General features: G+C 29.4%; 1 protein-coding gene across 2 annotated transcripts in view; it reads right to left on the reverse strand.

Annotated features, from left to right (window-relative positions):
* Positions 1-3334: 3334 nt before the first annotated feature.
* Positions 3335-22657, reverse strand: part of LOC107453531 (sorting nexin-29) — a 36842-nt gene continuing 17519 nt past the window's right edge. For both annotated transcript variants that reach the window (XM_087161841.1, XM_087161840.1), the window contains 11 exons: positions 20660-20818; positions 16833-16896; positions 15236-15364; positions 14011-14099; positions 12789-12889; positions 10161-10277; positions 8916-8974; positions 8051-8147; positions 7424-7564; positions 5581-5720; positions 3335-3743 (listed from right to left, as the gene is read on the reverse strand). In XM_087161841.1, coding sequence (XP_087017967.1) covers positions 3650-3743; positions 5581-5720; positions 7424-7564; positions 8051-8147; positions 8916-8974; positions 10161-10277; positions 12789-12889; positions 14011-14099; positions 15236-15364; positions 16833-16896; positions 20660-20818 — 1190 coding nt within the window. In that variant the 3' untranslated portion in view covers positions 3335-3649. The remainder of the gene's footprint in view (positions 3744-5580; positions 5721-7423; positions 7565-8050; positions 8148-8915; positions 8975-10160; positions 10278-12788; positions 12890-14010; positions 14100-15235; positions 15365-16832; positions 16897-20659; positions 20819-22657) is intronic.

The raw sequence follows: 22657 nt of genomic DNA on the forward strand, positions 1-22657 counted from the left end.
GGCACAAACGATATATATATATATATATATATATATATATATATATATATATATATATATATATATATATATATATATATATATATATATATATATATAATACAAATAAAATCCCGGATATAACCCCGGATCTTAAGTCACCCTTTTTGAGAAAATCCTACTTTACGTTTTTCTAACAGATCAAAATAATTTTTTCTCTACAAAACCAGCACAAACATTTTCTCAGTTTCCATTTTTTTTTCTTTTTCTTTTTGAAAATAGGAGCGATGATAGATAGATTTATTTAAAAGCTTTTCGTAGCTCTTCAGACGTCCGTCTTTTTCTATTTTATTGTATTTGAAAGAAAGGATTGAAAATATGACGCTGCTGCTATAGACGCCTCTTCGAGCTGTAACATGCATCTCACTACTTTTAAAATTATTCCTATGTCTGATTTAACGTCCGATGATAGCGAAGACGAGCAAAGTAAATCGGAGGATACACCCACAACTGATCTAGAGTTAGGCAGCATAAAAACTCTGAAACATTTGCGAATGCTAATCATAAATCAAATTTGCAAATAATAGTATCAAGAGCGATATAGTTGAAATTTTAGTTAAAGACAACAAAAAAAAAACTTATAAATATTACACGTTTTCAAATTTTTTCTAATAGTTTATCAGTGTCTTGTCACATAAAAATTTACTTACATTTTTACACCACCGATTTAACCACCACTGTTTTTTTAATTTTATTTTATAACCGTCGTTGAACAGCCGACCCAACATTTGGGTTTACGACTACTAATGTTCAACTCCGTAGCCTTGTAATTTGGAACCCAATACAGAAGACAAGGGAAGTCCTGGATCAAGTATTGGGGGAAATTCGCCTTCGAGGAGGACTTTTTGATGGAACTAACCCGCATTTGCATTGCGAGAGGAAGACCACGAGAATTTTCCTTGGTAAGCCTGACGGCAAGGGGACTCTAACTCATGATCCGTCTACCACTGAGGATAGTTCACGTCAGCACTGTGGTTTGTGCAAGCCGGATGCGTATTCGTATCGACCAGCCATCGGTGGGATTCGAACCCGGTTCACTTCATTGGAAAGCGAACGCTCTATCCCCTGAGTCATCACAGCTCAACCACCACTGTTTCGAGCAAATGTCGAGGTAAATTCTTTTAATAGACAGACTATAAGTAGGCTCTAGCTAAAATGTCTTATGTAGAGTCACGTCACAGGCAATGATCGTGATCGACTTTTTTTGTGGGGAGTGATAGATTTGTTCTGGCACAAGAGGATCTAATTTTAATGTAAATCTCTTTTTTCTAAATTATTTTTTGTTTTCTCTGCACATATATAAAGACCTTCATTTCTTATATTAACCAATGATTTCCAAACTTGGTCCTATTTATTATTTCAATATACTTAAACATGAGGACAAGTTGCAAAATTATAGAAATATTAGTTGGGCCAAAATGTGGCCTAATTGTAATGGCAATATTCCCTTTATAATAAAAGACTATTGCTTATGTTCTAGATATACATATTCAGGGGTGATTGTGAGCCCAAGTCAAAATTCCGGAAAATTTCCAGAGTTTAAAAAAAAATTAAATTGAAAAAAATTTAAACTAGGTTTTTCTAGGAGAAGTAAATATAATTTACAAATGTGTCTTACTTTCTTGAGTTTATGATTATAACTATTTACTGATAAAAAAATGTATCTGGCTCTCCCTTACAAACAAAATAAACTGTGTTTTTAAGTTCCACTTTTGGAAATTTGATTTTTTGAAACGTCTGGACCTTCGATCTCCGGAAACTTCCGGATCACTGTTAGCGAAAAATCCGGAATTCTTCCGGAGCACAATCAGCCCTGCATCTTTCTACACTAAACTATAATTCTGATACGCGGTTAGACATATCGTTCAAATTTACTAAACTACCCCACCAAGCTGCAAAAATGGGGCTTAATAGGACGCGCCCCATTAAAATCTGCAATGATTTAAAAGTTTGACACTCCAAGCTGCCAGTCCTAAGAGCGAGAGTTCGATCTGTCGTATAGTATGTAATCATAAAGTTTATTTATTAGGAAGTTAATATTTTTTAATACAGAATCAATTATTTATTTACTGTACGGTAATTTAGATATAATATTTTAAATTATCACTCAAAATATTCCCCTTTATCAAGAAAGCGTCTGTTTAACTAAAAAAATTCTGAAGACTTGTGTTCTCAGCATATATAGTTCGTTTACCAAGAGTTGGCACTTGGTTCCACCTCGTCGGACGAAGAGTTCATTTAAGCGCGGAAGTAAGATTCGAAACTTCTCCGCTCTTGAAATTGAGACAACCCTTACTGCGCGCCAAACGCAAACAGTGAATTCTTTTTGAGTCACTTACTTTGCTTTATCATCTGCTATTATACCTTTCGTTACTGCAGCTAATTAAATATATTGAAGGCAAAATGTCTCAAAAAGTACAAACTATTTAGGCAAAAGAGAGAAATATCAACAAATTTAAGAAATATTTAATGTTAAAAAAATGCACATAAAGATTATGAAAGAAATGTTTTTGTCATACGATAGTCGAATCGTAACCTTGTTCAGAATTTTTCACATCCATCTCCCAAAAATAGCGGAACAGTATCTTCGGATACCCGCTCCCGTGGTATGGTATAAAGCACCTAACAGCTAATTCCAAGAGCGCTAGTCTTTAGGGCAGTCTGTCATATTGTAATACAAATAAAAATTAAAAAAAAGAATTAGCCAATTCTTTCTTCAAAATTAGTTGGGGTACAAAGGGTTAATTATCAATTTCTTTTTGTGTGTTACTTGTATATACAAAAATGCCTATATTCTACCATTATATTAACCTTTAACTTTCAACCTATGAAAATTCTCTTAATTTTAAACATCAGTGTAATACACATTATATAGATCATACAGCTAAAAGTTTCCATTTGAAAAAATGGTTTTAAATTTCGTCATTAGATGGTGCAGTACATGTAAAATCATAATACATATAAGTTATTACCATGGTGGGTACCCTTCCAGCTTACTGTTGATCAACAATGCATATGCTTAGAGCACACAGGTGTTAAATTAGTAATAGTATTCAGTTATTCTTAGATTTTTTTTTATTGATATCATTCTTTTTCTTTGTCAGAGTGCCCCAAGTTGGCAGAATTTTAAATTTTAACAATTCATGATGCGATCAACATAGCATGTATTTGAAATTTCATACAAATCAGTTCAGAAAAACTGAAGCTACAAGCATTTAAGAACCATCAGTTTAATTTGAAATACTTTGTCGTGTTGAGAGAGTGAATTACGACAAACAATAAATAAGAATCTCCATTTAGTAACAAAAATGTCATTTCAATTTTTATTCATTATCAGGCATGATTAGGCCTACATACAATTTGCATAGTAAATTCATATGGACAATGATTTTTTTTATTATCATTTCTACAGGCAATAATTTAATGACATAAATAAATAACATCTAAAAAAAAAGAACAACAAAATTTATACAGGCAGTGAATTTTCATCAACAATAGGGTTAAATGAAAATAAAATAAAAAAAGATCAAATATATATATATATATAAGTATGTATACATATATAGAAATGTATATTTATATAACATAATCAATACACGAGAAAGGAATGTTAGAGTCCAGTGTAGTGCTGATCTTGTTCTAAAGATAAAGTTGGCTCGCGGTTTCTCGCGTCATGCCTTTTTCTTTCCACGTTTACTGAATCACTAAAAAAAATTTAAGCAAGTCAATGCTTCAAAAAGAGCTAGACAAATACATTGTGGAATATTGATATTTTTAACAATTGCAATAACAATATTTCAAGAAATATTCTGACAATATATCATGAATCTGATCACGATATCTTATGGAAAAAGCCGAATGCATGGTGAAAATGTAATCATTATCAACTATAAATATGGAATATAATAATACCACAATCATTAGCAAACCATTATTATAGAATATTATAATATTACGAAAACAACATAATATATTGAATACAATAATATCAAGAATACTATGAATAACGATAATTATAAAATATATTAGCGTCAAAATTGATAAATTTCAATTGGGTAGCAAAATATAGATCAATGTAAAAATGATAACGAGTTAACAGTTAATTTGGATATTAATAAACATAGATTCAAATTTATTTATTTACAATAGATAGCGTTTTCTATAGTAGAGGATGTGCTAATTTCTTATCTTTTATATTGTTTTATTTTTACCATACCTTTCTTCAAGTGTTGATGATTCATTTCACTATATTATTGTTAATCTATATAAATCAAGCAGAATGTTTATATGTACGTATGTTTATATGTAAACAAATCTACAATTCAGAACCCATCTGATATATAAACCACAGGTTCCTTACAACAAAAAAATTTTATCGAGTGTTTCTATAAACTTAATTAGTTTAATTCTCAATATTGGCCCTAAAATGACTTTCAATATTGGAACAAGTTTCATTTCTAGCTAGGACCAATATTGAAAAATCTAGACACCCTAATTTTTACCCAGGATAGAAAGATCAAATCAGGGTTGCCACTCAAAACTGGAAAAAGAAATTCCCTGTACATATTACACACAATACATTAAGAGGAAACACAATAACTCTGCCCTTGTGTGATCTATATTGGGTTAACTATACCCAATATAGCAGAAAAACTTAAAGAGAGAAAAAGAAATAACCGAACGTACTCAAATAATGCTACAGTAAATTAAATAGTTAAGCATAGCTGAAATATCATCCTTAAATATCTCAGAGAATTTTTGAACACAATTATTTTTTTTGAAAAATTGTTTTAAAAAAAGGAAAATTTTGAATTGCAACATGACTTTTTAATGTGTTAAGTTTGCACTGATTCTATTGTAAGTCTATGTTGTTTTTCGATCACTTTTTTCAACGGTTATTTTTATGATATTCTGTATGGTTTTAAAAAAACCAATATTTTTAACACGATATTACGATGTGCGAGTTTCGAATTTGAGTCATAAGTTTTTGGTTCGCATTATTTTTGCCAATTTTATTATAAATCCATGTGATGTTTCCAGTGTGTTTTTTTCTTGGCATTTATAACTACCAATTTTCAAGTGGTTTTAGAAGTCTCGTTACAATATTACAAATCGTGGAGTTATAAATAGCACATTTAATTTATCACTTTTTGACGTGCTTCATTTTTGCCAATTTCATCATAAATCTGAATGAATTCTAATAATTAAAAATAGCTAGTGTTTACAACACCAATTTTAAGATAAAAACTATCATATTTGCCGCAAACATTTCAAAATACGCATGCGGCCCTTCGTTAGTCAACATGCTGTGCAATTGGCGCTTCACTCTAAAAGGTTGTGCACCCCTAACATAAAGTATCTGCTTTGAGCGGTCACCATTTTTTTTTAAAAAACAAGAATAAACAAAGTTCCCTGTATTTCTCCAGCTTGTAAAGAAAAATAAAAATTCCCTGCATTTTCCCTGTTATTTTAGGTGAGTTTTAAAATACCTGTATTTTCCAGGTTTTTCCCTGTGTAGTGTAAATAGAATTAAAATGTTACCTGAAGAATGGCAGAATAGAAATGAAAGTTTCCTTGTCTGGGTTGCTGAGAAGGTCAGAGTTGGACTGCAACAACCAATTTAGGACACAGCGAAGATAGTGCTGCAGGCGCTTTCTTCTCAATTCCACAATTTTTGCATCCTGTTAAGCACACATTAATTATTACACAAGGCTCTATAAGAAAATAATTTGATAAGTAGAAATACACTAGAAGATCTTTATAAAGTAATTCTATAGCAATTGGAGACTGATCGTTCTATGGTTTAGTTCAAAATTAAGATCTGTAGATGAATGGGTCCCCCTATAAACGGGTGTGACACATAGGTGGGGCAGAAGTCCAATCCTCAGTCATAAATGGGCCATTGGAAAACAAGAACAATCGCACCCCCTCTGACTTAACAACAACACAATCCTATAAATTGCAATTCAACATTAACATAACAGGTGCTGAACTTTAGGTATTGAAATTGCTTTAAAGAAATTTTTGCAATGAAGCAAGAATTATTAACTTTCTACATTATTTGTTTAATTTTTTTTTTAAATACAGTACAGAACCCGTTATCCGGAAATCAGAAAACCGGAAAACCAAGAAACCGGAACGAAATTCAACAAATTTTCCAGCCATTTTTTTTAAAAAAAATTTTTTTTTTCTCATAAGATTTTAGAATTTTTCTTTCTTTTTTGAAAGATGTTTACCTTACCATCATTTTGGAAATAATCATTAGTGTATTACTTCATCGTTTTTTCTTCTTTTTAAGATTATTTCCAAATATTTTTTTTTAGCTGGTGTTAACAATAAAAAGAACGGCTTTTTGTAGCGATTCAGAAAACCGGAAAAATCAGTTATCCGGAACAGCGATGGTCCCGATCGTTCCGGATAATCGGTTCCCTACTGTATTAAGATTTTATAAGTTAAGCATACCAAAATTGATAAATTAGAAAATTTCAATCTTATTTTTTGTAAATAATACATATTTAAATGCATATTTTTGAGTTAAGCATTTATCTTTAAGAATTGTTTTAAAGAATTTTGTGATTGATCTATTCCTGACTAATGTTACTGCCATGTTTAGTAGGTCAGTTTAAAGACACATGAAAAGTTATTTATGATTTAAAAATCATATGAAACGTAAAGTTTTCAAGTTTTACATCATAAAGATCTTCTACTATATTTATTTGCATGCAAAGATAAAAAGTGATTGCTCTATAGATAAGAGTCATTGTTTTATATCAGTTGCAAATCAATATTGGTATATAGAACATAAAATGTTAGTGTGAGGTAATAGTGGATTCTACATTTCAACAGTTTTAAAATGCATAGCACCAAATGGAAGATTTTCAAAAAATATTTTCTTTTCAGTAATTCTGCTAATGGGTCATTAGAACTCAAGACTTCCAAATTTCCATGTCAAAAATTTGTTCTATCATACTTGCTATTTCAATAACAGAAAAATTAAACATTTTATAAGAAATTAATTTCTTGACAACCCCCTCCCTTTTAAGAAATATTTTCTGGAGATAAGAAAAAAAGAATTAATGCATTTACATAATAGAAAATAACAGATAAGATAATCATATATAACAGATAAAAACTATGAACCCTGCTTATCATGAAAATGGTTATATATATACATACATACATACATATAGCTTTTTCTTCTTAGAAATTTCTTCCCCTTTTTTGTCCTTGTTTATTATACTAGTCTATTACCTTTTCTTTAATTCGAAATATTCCTTTCCATTCTGTTTTCAAGTACTTTTAAATAAATTCTTAAACATAGATATTTTGAGTTTTTTTTTTTAAATCAATAAACTTTAAAGTATAAAAAAGATTTTTTAATCACCTTTTTTCCTATAGTTTTTTTGGGTGGAAAGTCGAAAGTATTTACAATAGGGTCTTTCTTCTTCAACAGTTTGTGAAAAGCATAAAACTGGGCATATCTTCGATAAACATTCCATTCATCATCCCTTATGCGAACATAAACCTAAATAAAAAAATTTAAAATTGATAATAGTATCTTTTTTTAAAATGCACTTTATTATTTCAGATAATGTATAATAGTTATATCTGATATAATAAGATTGCTATACGGATAGAGATAGGAGGTTGAATGATATAGTTGACATTTTTGTGATTAAGTGAATTAACTTCAAAGTTTGTGCAATGAAAATATGGAAAAAAGATGTCATGTCTTTTTTTTAAGTCTGCAAGCTACAAATTAGAAAAACCTATAAATTATTAAGGATCAAGGGGGATTAAGCATTGTTTATATATAAATTTGAGGCTTTCTGAACAGATATTGTATCAACAAATATATTGGGTCAACAAAAAAAAAAGATGGAAACTTTTTGACATATTTATTTAAATAATTTACTTTATAGAACAGTGAAATAATGAGCCGCAATTGACTGGTTTCTCTGCCCAGACACATTGTTCAATAAGTAAAATCTATCTGAGAAAGAATCCATACCTGATAAACATGATGAATATCGGCAGTCTTTCCAGTAAGAAATGCTGATGGTATCCACACGTTTATCAAAGGCCTAGAAGCTGCACTTTGAGAAGACCTAAACATAATTAGAAGTTGTTTCAACAGTTAGTAGGCTTCTAATAAATAGCAAAAGTATTTCTGCATTTTTTTCTATAATAGCTTTTAAAAATTGACATGTATGTCATAGTGGGATTTTTAGCATAATTGTCTTAACATTAAATGGATGCAAATTTCTTTTAAATAGTCACAATGAGTTAAACCAATGGACTGTCCAATCTTTTTGTAACAGATTTCATTTTACTTTTTAACCACTGTTGAACAGCCGACCCAAGATATTTCATGTCTGTACTGTGGTAGGTGCACGCCAGATGCGGAATATGTATCCAGCCATTGCTGGGATTTGAACTTAGTTCACCTCATTGGAATGAAAACACTCTATCCCCTGAGCCATTGCGGCTTTTTGCAACATATTAGGTTTTTGTGACTTTGTGAAAATCTGAGCATCATTTTCTGAATCTAACATTGCCCTTATCTAACATTAACATTCTGAATCTAACAGTAAAACAAATTCCTATTTATTGTGAAAAATAAAAAAAATTTCAAAGGTTTTTTGTTTTAAAAGCATAAATAAATTAACCTAGCACTAGTAAAGTTAGTATGAGTATTAAAGTTAGTAAAACAGTAAAAAAAAAATCTTTAAAATATTTTTAAACAAATATACAAAATGGGAATTATAATTTTTATTAGATACCATTGCATATGAACAAGTAAAATTTTAAAATTGTATAACACATGCAAAATATCCAAATAAGCAAGTCAAAAATATGTCAATATATTCACTTACGCATCATAGTCAGATGTGATGCTTAGATCATCATCTGATGTTTGATTATCATCAAGAAGCTAAGTTTAAAGAAAAGAATATCAGTTACAGTAAAGAAATATCATTTCAATACAAAACAAAAATAAAGGCAATAAAACTAAGAGAAAAAGAAACTCTTTAAATTTCAATAAAGTAAGATACTCAATTTTTAAATGTTTAACTTCTCTGACCAACTGCAAATATATCAGTTTTTTTCTACAATAATTTTAAATAAACTAGTTTGTTTCATTGAAAAGTATGTAGGATACAAAGAGTTACCTAATTCTCAAACTAAATTAAATGGACAACTAACTCAAACTAAACTAAGCCAATGTATTAAAAATTTATAAGAAGTCATTCAAATAAATATTATGTAATCATATATTTGACAATTTTGGACTCCCTCTGGGCCTTGTCAGCAAAAGTAAGCAAATTACAAAACCCTTTCATGCAACAACCTCCATCCTTCTTTTCAGCTATATCCATGACTTTTACTGTAGTAATTTAATTTTAGGATTGAATTCAAATTAAAGTTGTAGCTTTGTCCCAAACAAAATTAACTTTTTCATTTATTTTATAATATTTTGAGTAGAATACTTTTTAGGAATCCTTCTGTAAGTCAACACTCAACTTTGTCTAAAGTAAGAACTTTCCTAGCCATTCGTCTGAACCTGCGGCGGTGACTATGGGTAACGAGGTATAACTACTTCAAGCAGGGGTGTGCGGTCATTATTTAGGACAGGTTTTGGCTGGAGTCTGCGAGAGAAAGGTAATTTTTTTTCTTCGGTCTATTGTGAGTGAAGAGAAGCTACCTTCCCTACGATGCACCATTCTTGTTTCCATAGCAGCAGACGGCCTCAGACTTTGTGGTGAGGGAAGTTCTCGCCGTAGACAAACTATAGACCTAAAACTCTTTGAGGGAGTTTTTTCCAGCACTTATATTTCCCCGAATTTCCTTCATATTTAAAATGTTTCCAGACATAATATTTATTTCCCGTTTTGTTCTTATTTATTTTTTGCATTTTAATTTTTTTTTTGAAATAAGAGTATTTTAATAACTTATTTAAGCATTACTCATATATCTCTTTCCCCCATTAGGCGCTTACGTATTACTTGAACATCTCTTTATTACAAAATTTTTAATTTCATTGATAATAAAATGTATAACAACAGTTTTATAATTCATAGAAATATTTAACTACTACTCTGTAATTTTAAACTACTCACTGGTCCCCTTAATTCTACTAAATCTTCCTTCAGTCTCCTAATAAAGTTTTCTCGTTGTAGTAGTGCTCGATGAAGACGTTCGTTGAACTCAATTAACTCACCATGCATTTCAGCAACCTATTCATCAATAAAAGAACTTAATTAATGTAAGACAACAACAGAAAAAAATATTTGACAAAAATTTATGATAGACTCAACAAAACACAATATCTTAACTACTGCATTTCAGAAATTAATTTTACGCTACAATCTAGGACAAAATTTTACTTTGCCTGACACTTCATGAATATTTTCATATAATTAGACTTAAAACTTTGAAAGACCACTAGAGTCGCAATCAAGGTAAGGAGTTTATCAACGGTTGTCCTGGAGAGCCGCGGTGGCTCAGGGGATAGAGCGTTCGCCTTTCAATGATTTGATCCGGGTTCGAATCCCGGCGATGGCTGTTCGATATGAATTCCGCATCCGCCTTCCACCAATCACACTGCTGATATGAAATATCCTCAGTGGTAGATGCATCATAGGTTAGTGTCTCCTTGCCATCAGGCTAACCATCGAAGGTTCTCGTGGTCTTCCTCTACATGTAACGCAAATAAGGGTTTGTTTCATCAAAAAGTCTACCACGAAGGCAAAATTTTCCCTAATACATGATACAGGAGTTCCCTCGCTTTCTGGATTGGGTTCAAAATAACAAGGTTACATAGTTGAACATTAGTAGTCATAAGCCCAAATTGGGTTGGCTGTTCAACGACAGTTATAAAAATAATAGTTAGACAATATAACAGTTGTTCTGAGACCCAAGATTGCAGAGAACCTCGGTCAAAATTCCTTAAAAAACATGTATTTTTTAGTTAATAAAGAAATAAACAAAGAAATTTTTTTAACATACATTTGTTATAGTCCATGATTTTTCATTGCAATAATGCTTACAACTCAAATGATATAACAACTCAATAAGCATTGTTTTCACTAACAATATAATAAGCACTAATGAAACTACTGGAGTTAATAATTTAGTAAGATTTATGAAAATGGACATTTCGAGAATCAAATAGCAAATTATGATTTAAAAAGAGTTTTTTTTTAAACAGCATATAAAATGTGAAAATTACACTTTCGTTCTAAGGTCCATAAAACCTATATACCACTTTGATAACATATTTAAATAATAGAATGTACTTTCTCAAATATAAGGAAAAAACTACTACAGAGACTATTATTTTTTAATCTATATATAACCCAATAATATATAGATTTTGAAAAGCTTTGAAGCAATAACTTGTGATAATACAGTATACTTTCAATATCTCAAAGTTGAAGGGACGTTAAAAAATTTCGAGATAGCGATTTTCAAGATAACAAGTTCAGAACAAAGTATGTTCTGAAAAGTAAAAAAATATATTTTAAAATATTACTCTAAAAAGTTGAGTCATGAAACATAAGAATAACTACTACAGTAGAAGTCCATTAGTCCGGAATGCCCGATAGTCTGGCATCGCTCCGGAAAATTGTAAAAATTTTGGTTTTCTCCAAAAGTGTGTCTTTAAAGCAAATAAAAACGCTCGAGAGCTATTCGGAAGTTTTCGGGGTAGTTCGGGATCATCCGGAAGCGCGCGGTAGTAAAGCCATCCTTTTTTTGAACAATTGCAAAGCCCACCCGCCAGTAGATGAGTCAGTTTCTGGAAATATTGTTGCTACTCTGCTCTCACCTAACGTAACATCTTTGATCCAACCCATGGGTTATTCAAAATTTTAAATGATTTTATAGAAGGTCTTTTATTCAAGGCCAGTTAAATGCTGACTGTGACGTGACTGATTTTCAAAAAAAGTTTACAGTAAAAGATGCCGTCTATGCTATTGCACTGTCTTGGAACCAGGTAAAAAATACAACACTCCAAAAATGCCAAAAGTCAAGAAAACAAAAAGACATTCGTGACTTTTTTAAATCTAAGTGAAATATGTTTTACAGTACGTGTACATACATTATATGAGATGTAAAATAAACTTTGTTGTGTGTATTTGCTAGTTCAATTATTAACCTAATTGTTCAAATAATTACCGCCCGATAGACCGGAAATTTCGGTAGTCCGGCACCGAGCCGGTCCCAAAAGTGCCGGATTATCAGACTTCTACTGTATTAAAGATCTATGTAATGATAGTTGACTATAAGTCTAAATATAACAATGATAATTTTATTTTCAAAAGTAGGACAAGAACAGTAATGCATTTTATAGAATAGATTTGGTTCATAATAAACTTACATTGGGATTTTTCCAAAAAAAATTCATTTTCTATTTCAAAAAAAAAATTCGACATAGAAATTTTTTTAAAAGAAACCCTTCAATATAAGAATTCTAATTAACATTATGTGGACATATAATGCCATGGAGAAAAATATTATTTTGACATAACAAGGTTTTCGACACATTGAAGTTTGAGATAAAGAGAGTATATTGTTTTATATTGAAACAAGTCTAGTTGCAATTAAATATAACAAAACCAAGATGCATGTAAATTGAAAGTAACATAAGAATATCGATAAAAATAAATAAGCTAACAAGGAACAGACATACCTGTAAAAAAAAAATACATACCTGAAAACATATATCTACATTGTAAAATACATACCTGAACAAGTTTTTTTTCATATTCAGATGCTTCATATTGGTGATCAATGAAGTGTTTGGGTTCTGGAATGGGAGGATGAATTTCACCAATCATGCTCGTCACTAAAATAAAACAATTGCATGGAAATAAATAAAAATCTTAATATTTTAAATATTTATTATGTACTTATTTACTTATATTATTCAAAGTACTTATTTATATTGTTCAAAGTATTATAGTTGATTAAATTGTAAACATTTTCCTCTATTTTCAAATATTGTAATTGCAAATTTTGAACGCACATAACCAAGTTTTTAAAAAAATTGAGCATTTCAAATAATTTTTGCTAAAGTATAAGATTTGGAGATATTTACACTTGTTCCCATTTTTAATAATTTTCATATGTTAGAAATATTTTAAAACTTAAAAGCTAGGTTTCATAACACACACACATATATATATATTATAGCTAAGTAACACAATATGTAACACCTGTAACATCAAGTTTAAAATTTTTAAAAAAAAATTTAAATATCTAAAAAAATTAAAAAATTGCAGTAAATGATACCTAACTTATTTTCACAAAAATTAAAAAAACGGCAGATGTTATAGAAGTAACACAATATGTAACATCCGTAACAGCAAGTTTTAAATTTTTAAAAATTGGAGTTAATGACACCAAACTTATTTTCACAAAAATTAAAAGAACAGTAGAAGTTATAGAAGTAACACAATATGTAACATCTGTAACAGCAAGTTTTAAACTTTTAAAAAAAAAATTCAATATCTAAAAAAAATTTAAAAATTGGAGAAATGACACCAAAGTTATTTTCAAAAAAATTAAAAGAACAGTAGATATTATAGAAATAACACCAATATGTAACATCAGTAACAGCAAGTTTAAATTTTTTTTTTTAAAAATTAAATATCTAAAAAATTTTAAAAATTGGAGCAAATGACACCTAACTTATTTTCACAAAAATTAAAATAACTGTAGATGCTATAGAAATAATACAATATGTAACATCCGTTACAGGAAGTTTTAAATTTTTAAAAAAAAATTAAATGTCTAAAAAAATTTTGAAAATTGGAGTAAAAGACACCAAACTATTCACAAAAATTATAAGGACTGTTCGAATATTTTTTAACTCAGTTATGTGCTCTTAAATCTGGTAATCACAAATTGAGGGATTGTTCTTTACAAAGATGAAAGATCAATAGATAATTTTTCAAAGACACTTACATTCTTGTACCCGACCTTCACTATCATGTTTCAACATTTGCACAGCTGTAATATATTTTTTAAGTTGATGTTTCAGTAGCTCATTCTCTCTAAAAATCATAATTATACAATTATAATAAGTATTGTAATTGTAAAAAATAAGCTATAAAGTTATAAATTCAAAACTAATTTTGATAAACTAACTAAGAAGTATTATTACTTAAATTATAATTAAATAAAAGGAATTCATAATGGAAGATAAAGTTTTTCTAAAAACAAAATAAAAAAATCACAACAAAACAAAAGTCCCACAAACAGTATGAATATTTAACTCTCTAAATAATTAGATGATTTATAAAAATTTGGTAAATGTCTATCACACTTTAAAAAAATAAGCATAGAAAAACATCATACTATTGAGCTAATATTAAAACAATAGTAATAATTTTATTTTTAAAACAATCATAATTGATGTCCCATAATTTACTTTAATAAGAGTTTGAAGAACAATAAATTTTCCACGACAAATATATAATATCTCCCCCAATTTTAAGAAACCAATTTGTCAAATGTTGTTCGAGTATGATAAAATTAAATAGCTGATTGCAAAATATATGAAATAATATCAGAACTAAAACTTAGTTTAACTAGTTTTTATTAAATTGAAATTTACGAAGGGCAAAATATCTTAGTATTAGAATTCAGGAAATAATATTTTTATAATAAATCAATGATACTGTTATATCTAATATCGGATTTGAGTAAAGGATTGCAGGGAAAAAAAAGTTATCGAAATTTAAAAGAGTGTTAAATTATTTCAAAGAAATTTTCTCCGAACACAAGTATTAGATAGATGACAAACAAGTTATTATTAAACTGTTTAACACACAAATGGGTTTTAACTACATTAGATTAAAGTCTTATACAACCATTAGAATTTAAGCTAATATAACCCAAAACATATGCATGCATCATTGAAATTAAGAATTTTTTTTTATCAATATCAATTAAATTTTTAAATATTTCATTGAAATTAAAACAATTTTTTCTTCTCAAGGTCAGGTAAAGACTTTGCTAGATTTAATCCCTATGTAATTTACTTTTGGGTAAGGTTTTAATGGTGAAATTTGTAAATTTAAGTACATTTGGTTCACACAGAACAGATTTTTCTGATTGTGATTAACAAGATAAATTCACAATACAGAATATAACTTATGCAATAGTATGTTTCAAAGTGCAATTCAACCTGGATAAAGTTTGAAATTTGCTTTCTGAGCGCTCAACTTTTTCTTCACAGTTTCGCTTTGTGTCTTCTAATTCTGCTCTGAGTCCATCAGTTATTTCCATTTCTCGCTCCAACAATGAGGTTAAAGTTCTACAGAATGTAACAAAAATTTATTTATAATGTTGAAAATCATCCACAGAATATACCATTTTTGTTTCAAGAATGTTTGAAAAAAAATGAGCATTTCTCTAATGTAAAGTTTCAAGAAACTAACAATTTATAACCTGGCATATAAAAACTAACAATTTATAAACTAATAAATTGTTAGTTTCTATAAACAGATTAAAAAGTAAGATAATTTTTTTTCATACAAATTACAGTGGTATTGAAAATTTCAAGATACAATAATGTTGGTGATAAGCATAAATTGCAATAATAGTGATAAACACAAGATTTTTTATCACGGAAGATTTATTATCTTAGCAATTTAAGTAACATTAGTTAGAACAGAAAGCAAAAATGGACAAAAGAGTATGGAGATCCTAAAAATACTATAAAAAGTCATAGGGTTTTAAATTATTATAAAAAGTAACTGCATTAAGTTACCTCTTGAGTTGGAAAATAAATACACAAGACTGGTAAAATAACAAATACAGCCTAAACTCAACATCACAAATATTCATAACATCACAAAAAATTTCAATTCCTCAATTGAATTTGCTGTTCTGATAATTGGAAATAAAATCCTCTTCTACAGGGTGCGTAGCCAGATTTTTCATCAAAAAATAAGCACCTTTTAAGCACTCAAAAAATATTTTTAATCAATTCCAAAAAAAAAAAAATCATAACTAGGATCTGTGCAGTAACAAAAATTAGTTTTTTTCTATCCTTTTAAAGTTCTTAATTTATAAACATAAAATCAATAAAATTCAAAAAACATTTTCAAAAACTTTACATTATCATGATAATGTAAAGTTTAGATCTAGTCTCTGATCTCTAGTTTAGATCTAGTCAGATAAATATTGCAGAGAAAATTATAAAAATCATGATTTTTTTGTAATTTAGAATGAAAATCGATACGGCAAAGAAGAAATTTCTTAAAAGATAAAAAAATTAAGCACTTTTTATAAACACCAAATAAAAAAAGCACCTTTAAGGGCTTTTTAAAAAATGTAAATAAAAAAAAAGCCCCTTTAAGCACTTTTTAAAAGTGCTACAGACGCTATTTCACCAAATTACACTTTTCAGAAGCCCTTGAATTCAGAAAGTATTTTTGATTAACAAATATTTTTTTTATTACCAAATTTCTTTTCTGAAAACCAGGTCTCTTATGTAGAAAATAAAGCTAAAAGAAATCAAATTAGCGTCAAGTTATATATTAAAATTGAATAACAAAAAACAAAAATAATACGAATGAAATTTTTTTTTGTTAATAAAATTTTTTGCTGCACAATGCAATTATTTATCTATTAAAATTATGTTAAAAACAAAATCAGGTTTTCACAGTGCAACATGAATACATCATTGAAAAAGTTGTCTTGTACATGATTAGTTTTTATATACATTATAGTACATAAAAATCAAACATATTAAAAAAAAAGTGTTCTAACATAATTACCCATTTTTCTCCTCATATTCATCTTTTTTAGCCATAAAAGCCAATAAGGCTTCCCTTAATTCTTCTAAAAAACAAAATATTAAGAATTAATAAAAAAAAAAAAAAGGTTTGAAAATAAATTTTCAGTCGAAGCTTCAATGCATTTAGACTGAAGACAGGTCACAATGCATCTGACGTTTTGTATATCAAATAATAATTATCACTCATAAACAGATACTTTTAGTAACATGAGGAATCTTAAACTGTAGATAGCTAAACTTTAATCAGGGTAAATACCTAACTACTCATAGACTCAACTCATAGACCAAGAATTAAAAACATGCTTATTTATGTATAACAGATTAGCAAAGCTTAAAGAAAATACTTTTACATTTTTAATAAAATATGGTAGGGTTGGTATGATTTCAATCACGATTAAAATTATGATTTAAATCACTTTTTTTAAATAAAAAAAAACGTCAAGTCTAAAATACTTTTTAAACAATATTATTCATAAACTTATTATTTAGGTTGTGATTTTATGATCTGATTTCATTGATAATCACAGTTTTATCCAAAGACATTATGAAAGAGAGATGCATGCAAATTATTACACCTTAAAATAGACTAATAAATAAAAATAAAAAGTAAAAGCGGATAAGAGTGGCATAAAACTTTTAAACTACAATTTTCTATTAGCTGTAAGTAAAATAATTTACTGGTGATAAACATATACAAATTATGCCCCTTTAAGGACTGGAAGTCCAGAATATAAGGACTAAATTGACTCCAAATTTATGAACAATTTACCGTTGCTGATTCTCTATTGGGAGTAATTTCTAGGATACGAAGAGGGATTTATAGATACACTAAAAAACTACACTCAGTAGCTTGATAGCCCATAGAGGGCCAAGGCCTACTGTGCCCATCTCAGTTTTCTTGACCTTGGGATCTGGGGTGCAGGAGTAGATGTTTTGGTTAGGTGGTCAGCCTAACGTACTATAAAATTTCAGGAGACACGATGGCTATGGGGATAGAGCATTCACCTTCCATTGAGGCGAACCGGGTTCAAATCCCTGTCGATAAGAATTCCGCATCCGACTTGCACCAACCGCAGTGCTGATGTGAATTATCCTCAGTGGTAGACGGATCATGGGTTAGAGTTCCCTTGCCGTCAGGGTAACCGTGGGAGGTTCTCATGGTCTTCCTCTCCATGTAATGCAATGCGGGTTAGTTCTATCAAAAAGTCCTCCACGAAGGCAAAGTTTTCCCCAATACTTGATACAAGAGTATACCAATAATTAAGAACTTGTTCAGCCCACAGAAACTGAGAATATATTTTTTTTCATTTAAGTATTCTGATCTTGGCTATCCAATTGAAAAAATGCTCCCCTATTCTTACAAATTTATAGAAATGTTCAATATAAAACAAACAGTTATCAAGCATTAGTAATTGAGCTAATATAACCATAATTTTATTTACTCTGAGTATAGTTGGTAATAAAAAAATAATATTAAACATTTTAGCTAGAAATATCAACTCGAACAATTATTGTTTTTAAATTATTGCTATTATTACATTTTATCAGATAATTTGACTGGTAAATGTAAAAAAAATCATGATTTTTTTGTGTGGTCAATCCTGAAATACAGGTAAGAGATAAAATGAAAAATTTACATTCTTTGGGGATATTATAGTCAGATTTTTCAACAAAAAAAGCACCTTTTAAGCCCTAAAAAGATAGTTTTAATAACAATTAAAAAAAAAACCATAATTAGGATCTGTGCAGTAATAAAAATTATTTTTTTCAATCATTTAAAGTTCTTCATTTATGAACATAAAATCATTAAAATTCTAAAACATTTTCACAAATTTCACATAATCATGATAAAATAACTAGTTTCTGCAGAGAAAATTGTGATAATCGTGCATCTTTTGTAATTTCGAACGACAATCGATACGACAAAAAAAAATATCCTTTTAAAAGATAATAAATTAACCACTTTTTACAAACCCTGAAAAAAAGCCCCTTTAAGGGCTTTTAAAAAACATAAATCAAAGTAACCTTTAAGGGCTTTTAAAAAACGCTACGCTCCCTATTACAGCAATATCCTGATTTCATAAAACTAGCAGGAGCGAAGAAAGCTTATTGAAGAATGTTTATTCAACTAGGTCAAAAGTAAAAATTATTTTTAAAATTTACTCAAAGTGGTTTAATTTAATTTGATGTCACAATTTAATTAGGTGTTTACATAAATGACATTACACTCAAGGTAAGATGATCACATACACAACAGACATGATAAGACAAATACTGGGATAACAATCTTCAGATGATCAACTAAAAATGCATCTTATAGAAACACAGATTGCCTTTTTTTATTTTATATTCTTAAACATTGAATAAATAAATGTTCAAAAAAGTCATTGGCACGTTAATGGGATACCTGCAAGTGACGTAGTGTGGGTATCTCGATCCTGATTGGTTGTTGAAACATGGTATTTATTTACGTTAACAGCTATTCTTTCCACTCTATTTAGAGTAAGTCCAGCCCATCAAGTATCGATTCTCTTAAGAGACGTATTCTAAATTCTTTCACTATATATTTTCACAGAGACTTAATACAAAGACAGGCATGAGCCATGAGGAACATAAACTAATTATGCATGGAAGTCACCAGGTACACATAACATAATTATATCAAGGTTACAATATAATACAGAAACAAATAATAAATTAAAGTTAAGTAAAAGATGTAGACGAGAAAGAATTATAATTTAAAAAATTTGATGTGTGATACAGCGAATTTAATCGTTAATTAATATTCGAACTTATTTAGAGAAACTTAGCCCAACTTTAATTCTTCATTTTGCTGATAAAGATTAGCTGGCGCTGACATCATAGGTCACATGTGCGGGTATAGCAGGTCTTCTTGGATTGCAAGTACTTAATTATGTTTTAACCCCTCCCTTCTCGCTCTCGTGAAATTTTCGGGCTGGAGTGTTCAGTAATAACGCGCCAATAAGAATAAAACTAATTAATTTCTTTTGCCCAGATAACATTTTATTTCTCATTTTACTCACCGGATGGCAGTATCAGGATATTTTTAAGGTAATTGCAATAGTTTATTTTAAACTAGATGTCAGCACTAATCAAATACGTGTATTTGGCAAAATGGGCACTTTTACGATCGCTTTCTTGAAAATTAAACAGGGGTCTGTTTAGAAGAAATTTGGGTCCGTTAACGGACCCTTCACAAAATATCTTTTCGTAAAACCGGACCCTTCACATAATATTTTAACTTAAAAACGGACCCTTCACAAAATGATTTTTCTTTTAATCGGACCCTTCACAAATTTGTTTATCTTCATTATTATTTTGTTAATCGAATAAACCCTTTCCCAGGGCAGAAAACAAGAGAGATGGATGTAAACGAATTAAGTTTTGTCTTCGGCAGACGATTCTTCCATTATTCGTCCGAAATTAATATTCTGGTTTCAGCAGTATAGGCTAAATACCAAATATTTGTATGTTGCATCTCTAATTTAGAAGCAGCAATTGTTGTTTATTTTTTAAAATTTAATTTTTTTAATTATAATGTTACAGAGTGAGCATAATCTTGTATGTCTTTACAATTTAAAAACTCCTTGAAATAGTTTTTTTTTTTTTGCAATAACGGACCCTATTTGCACAAATTCATAAAAGCGGACCCTGGTTGAAAGAATGTGAGTAATTTTTTCACAATTTAACGAAAAACGGACCGTTCACAAAATGTCTGGACAGACCCCTGTTAAACATATTTAAAATTAAGATAATCTTAAAATTTATAGAAAAAAAGGAAAGTACCTGTTGTCATGGATAAGGTGTCATTTCTACTTCGTGGCGTAAGAGATTTTGTACTTTGATTGGAAGATGTGGACCATGAACGGGCACTCTGAGTAGCAGCCAGGGCAGCAACAGCGTTATCTACGTCATCGCAAAAGCTTGGTATTGAAACAGAATCATCTGCACAATAAAGATAACTCATAATGTTGAAGGTTTCGTATAATCAATCAGATAATTAATAGCAAAGAAATGTGTATGCTTAAAAATATATCTTTTATGACCTACATATGAAATGATAGGTAAAAAAAGTTATTAACAAAATACTCAAAACAATAAAAAAGATTAAAAATAAATAAATTCACATTTTCTTCAAATTAAATTAAATTAAGCGTGGCATCTGTTCTTGTTAATCTGTTCTACCATAAAGAGCTCAACTTTGTGCGCAGGTCGTCGGGCTGCCAAAGCAAAGAAGCCACCCCCTCTGCAGAGGATCAAAATTGTGATGGCATGTCTTCAGATCATACTCAGGGATGTTTCCCACACCCAGGGCCTGATTACCGAAAAGGCACAGGAAGCAAGTGCTTCCCCTGTAAAATTCTAGGGGGCCCCCCAAATGACTGAAATTAGGGGCCCAATTTCTTATTTTTGCACTGCACTAGTGAACGTTCATTTTCTGCATTGAAAAGAATAAAAAATCGGTTGAGATCAACTCTTTCAAATAATAAATTAAGTGGTTTAGCCCTTTTAGCAATAGAGAGTGATATTACAAATAGCTTACAATTTGCAGATATTATTGAAGATTTTGCGAATTTGAAAGCGAGAAAAAAGCCTATGTAATGGTAACCTATGAGTTTTCTTATTTTTTTTTAAATCTTTCTTCTCTATCATGCGTGCTCAATTTAATTTTACTCTGCTTTTTATTGTTGAACTAAACACACAAGACTTTTAAATATCTATCAGTACAAAAAATATTTTTGTTTCATGTTTGAAAATTATTTGGTATGATTTTTCTGGTGCAGTAGCAATAATTTATGCTGAATTAGAATTTTGTGTTGCTTTGCCGCTAGTAAACAAATTGGCGTAAAATAAGAGACTAATCTTGCAAAGAACCTTTCGTATAACAACAAGAAATTTTATAATTTAATTTAGTGAAATATTTAAATTTTGTTAACATGTTTTTGCTACTATAAAGCACGTAAAGAAGGGTCCAACATGATTGCATAGGATCTCTGTATTCCTTTCTAAGGTTCTAATAGTTTTCACATGGTTCTCGTCTCTTTAAAATGTATTGTTTATGGGCGAAAAATATCAAAAGTTTATTTTGCCCAAGTTAGGGGGGCCCCAAAATCCTATTATGCTTCCCCTATTTTCAGAGGTTAATCGGGCCCTGCCCACACCGCTGCCAATAGCCCATTGTGCAGCTCTAGTGTGACATACATAAAATACCAGTACCTTCAAATTGAATTTAAAGTAACTAAAAAATAATACTAAAGTAACTTAAAATAAGTAATTTAAAGTTTAGTATTAATTTCTATTTTTAATACATCCTGTACCAGTTATCACATTTGTGACATCATTGCTATGGTTCACTGAATTTCTTAATTTAGCCTAAATATAAATCTGAGCAGAGTTGATCTTGCCTTGATTTTTGGTTGCTATTGAGAGAAAAAAAAACTACAGCACCAAATGTTTCAGAAATCAAAATCCAAATGTTAATAGGAACTACAATGATCCTGATATTTATAAATGGTGCCATTTCAACAGAAAGTATAAACTTAAAAGTTAAGGTTCCATATGATTACTTTCCGAATTTTTTTAAACAAAATATCGAAGTTCATTTGAAAAATGTAACATCAACGCATATTTTAGTAATACAGAAGAATTCTAAGATCGGTTATTGTATTGTATCATTAATATGCAAAAAAATGAATTATAATAAAAAATACCTACATTTATCAAAATTTTTCTACAAAGCTGGATGCATTATATAAGATACAAAAGCCATTTATTGACCTAAAC

The sequence above is a fragment of the Parasteatoda tepidariorum genome, chromosome 4 (assembly GCF_982258835.1).
Source record: "Parasteatoda tepidariorum strain Cologne lab strain chromosome 4, Ptep-v5.0, whole genome shotgun sequence".
Classification (NCBI taxonomy): domain Eukaryota; kingdom Metazoa; phylum Arthropoda; class Arachnida; order Araneae; family Theridiidae; genus Parasteatoda; species Parasteatoda tepidariorum.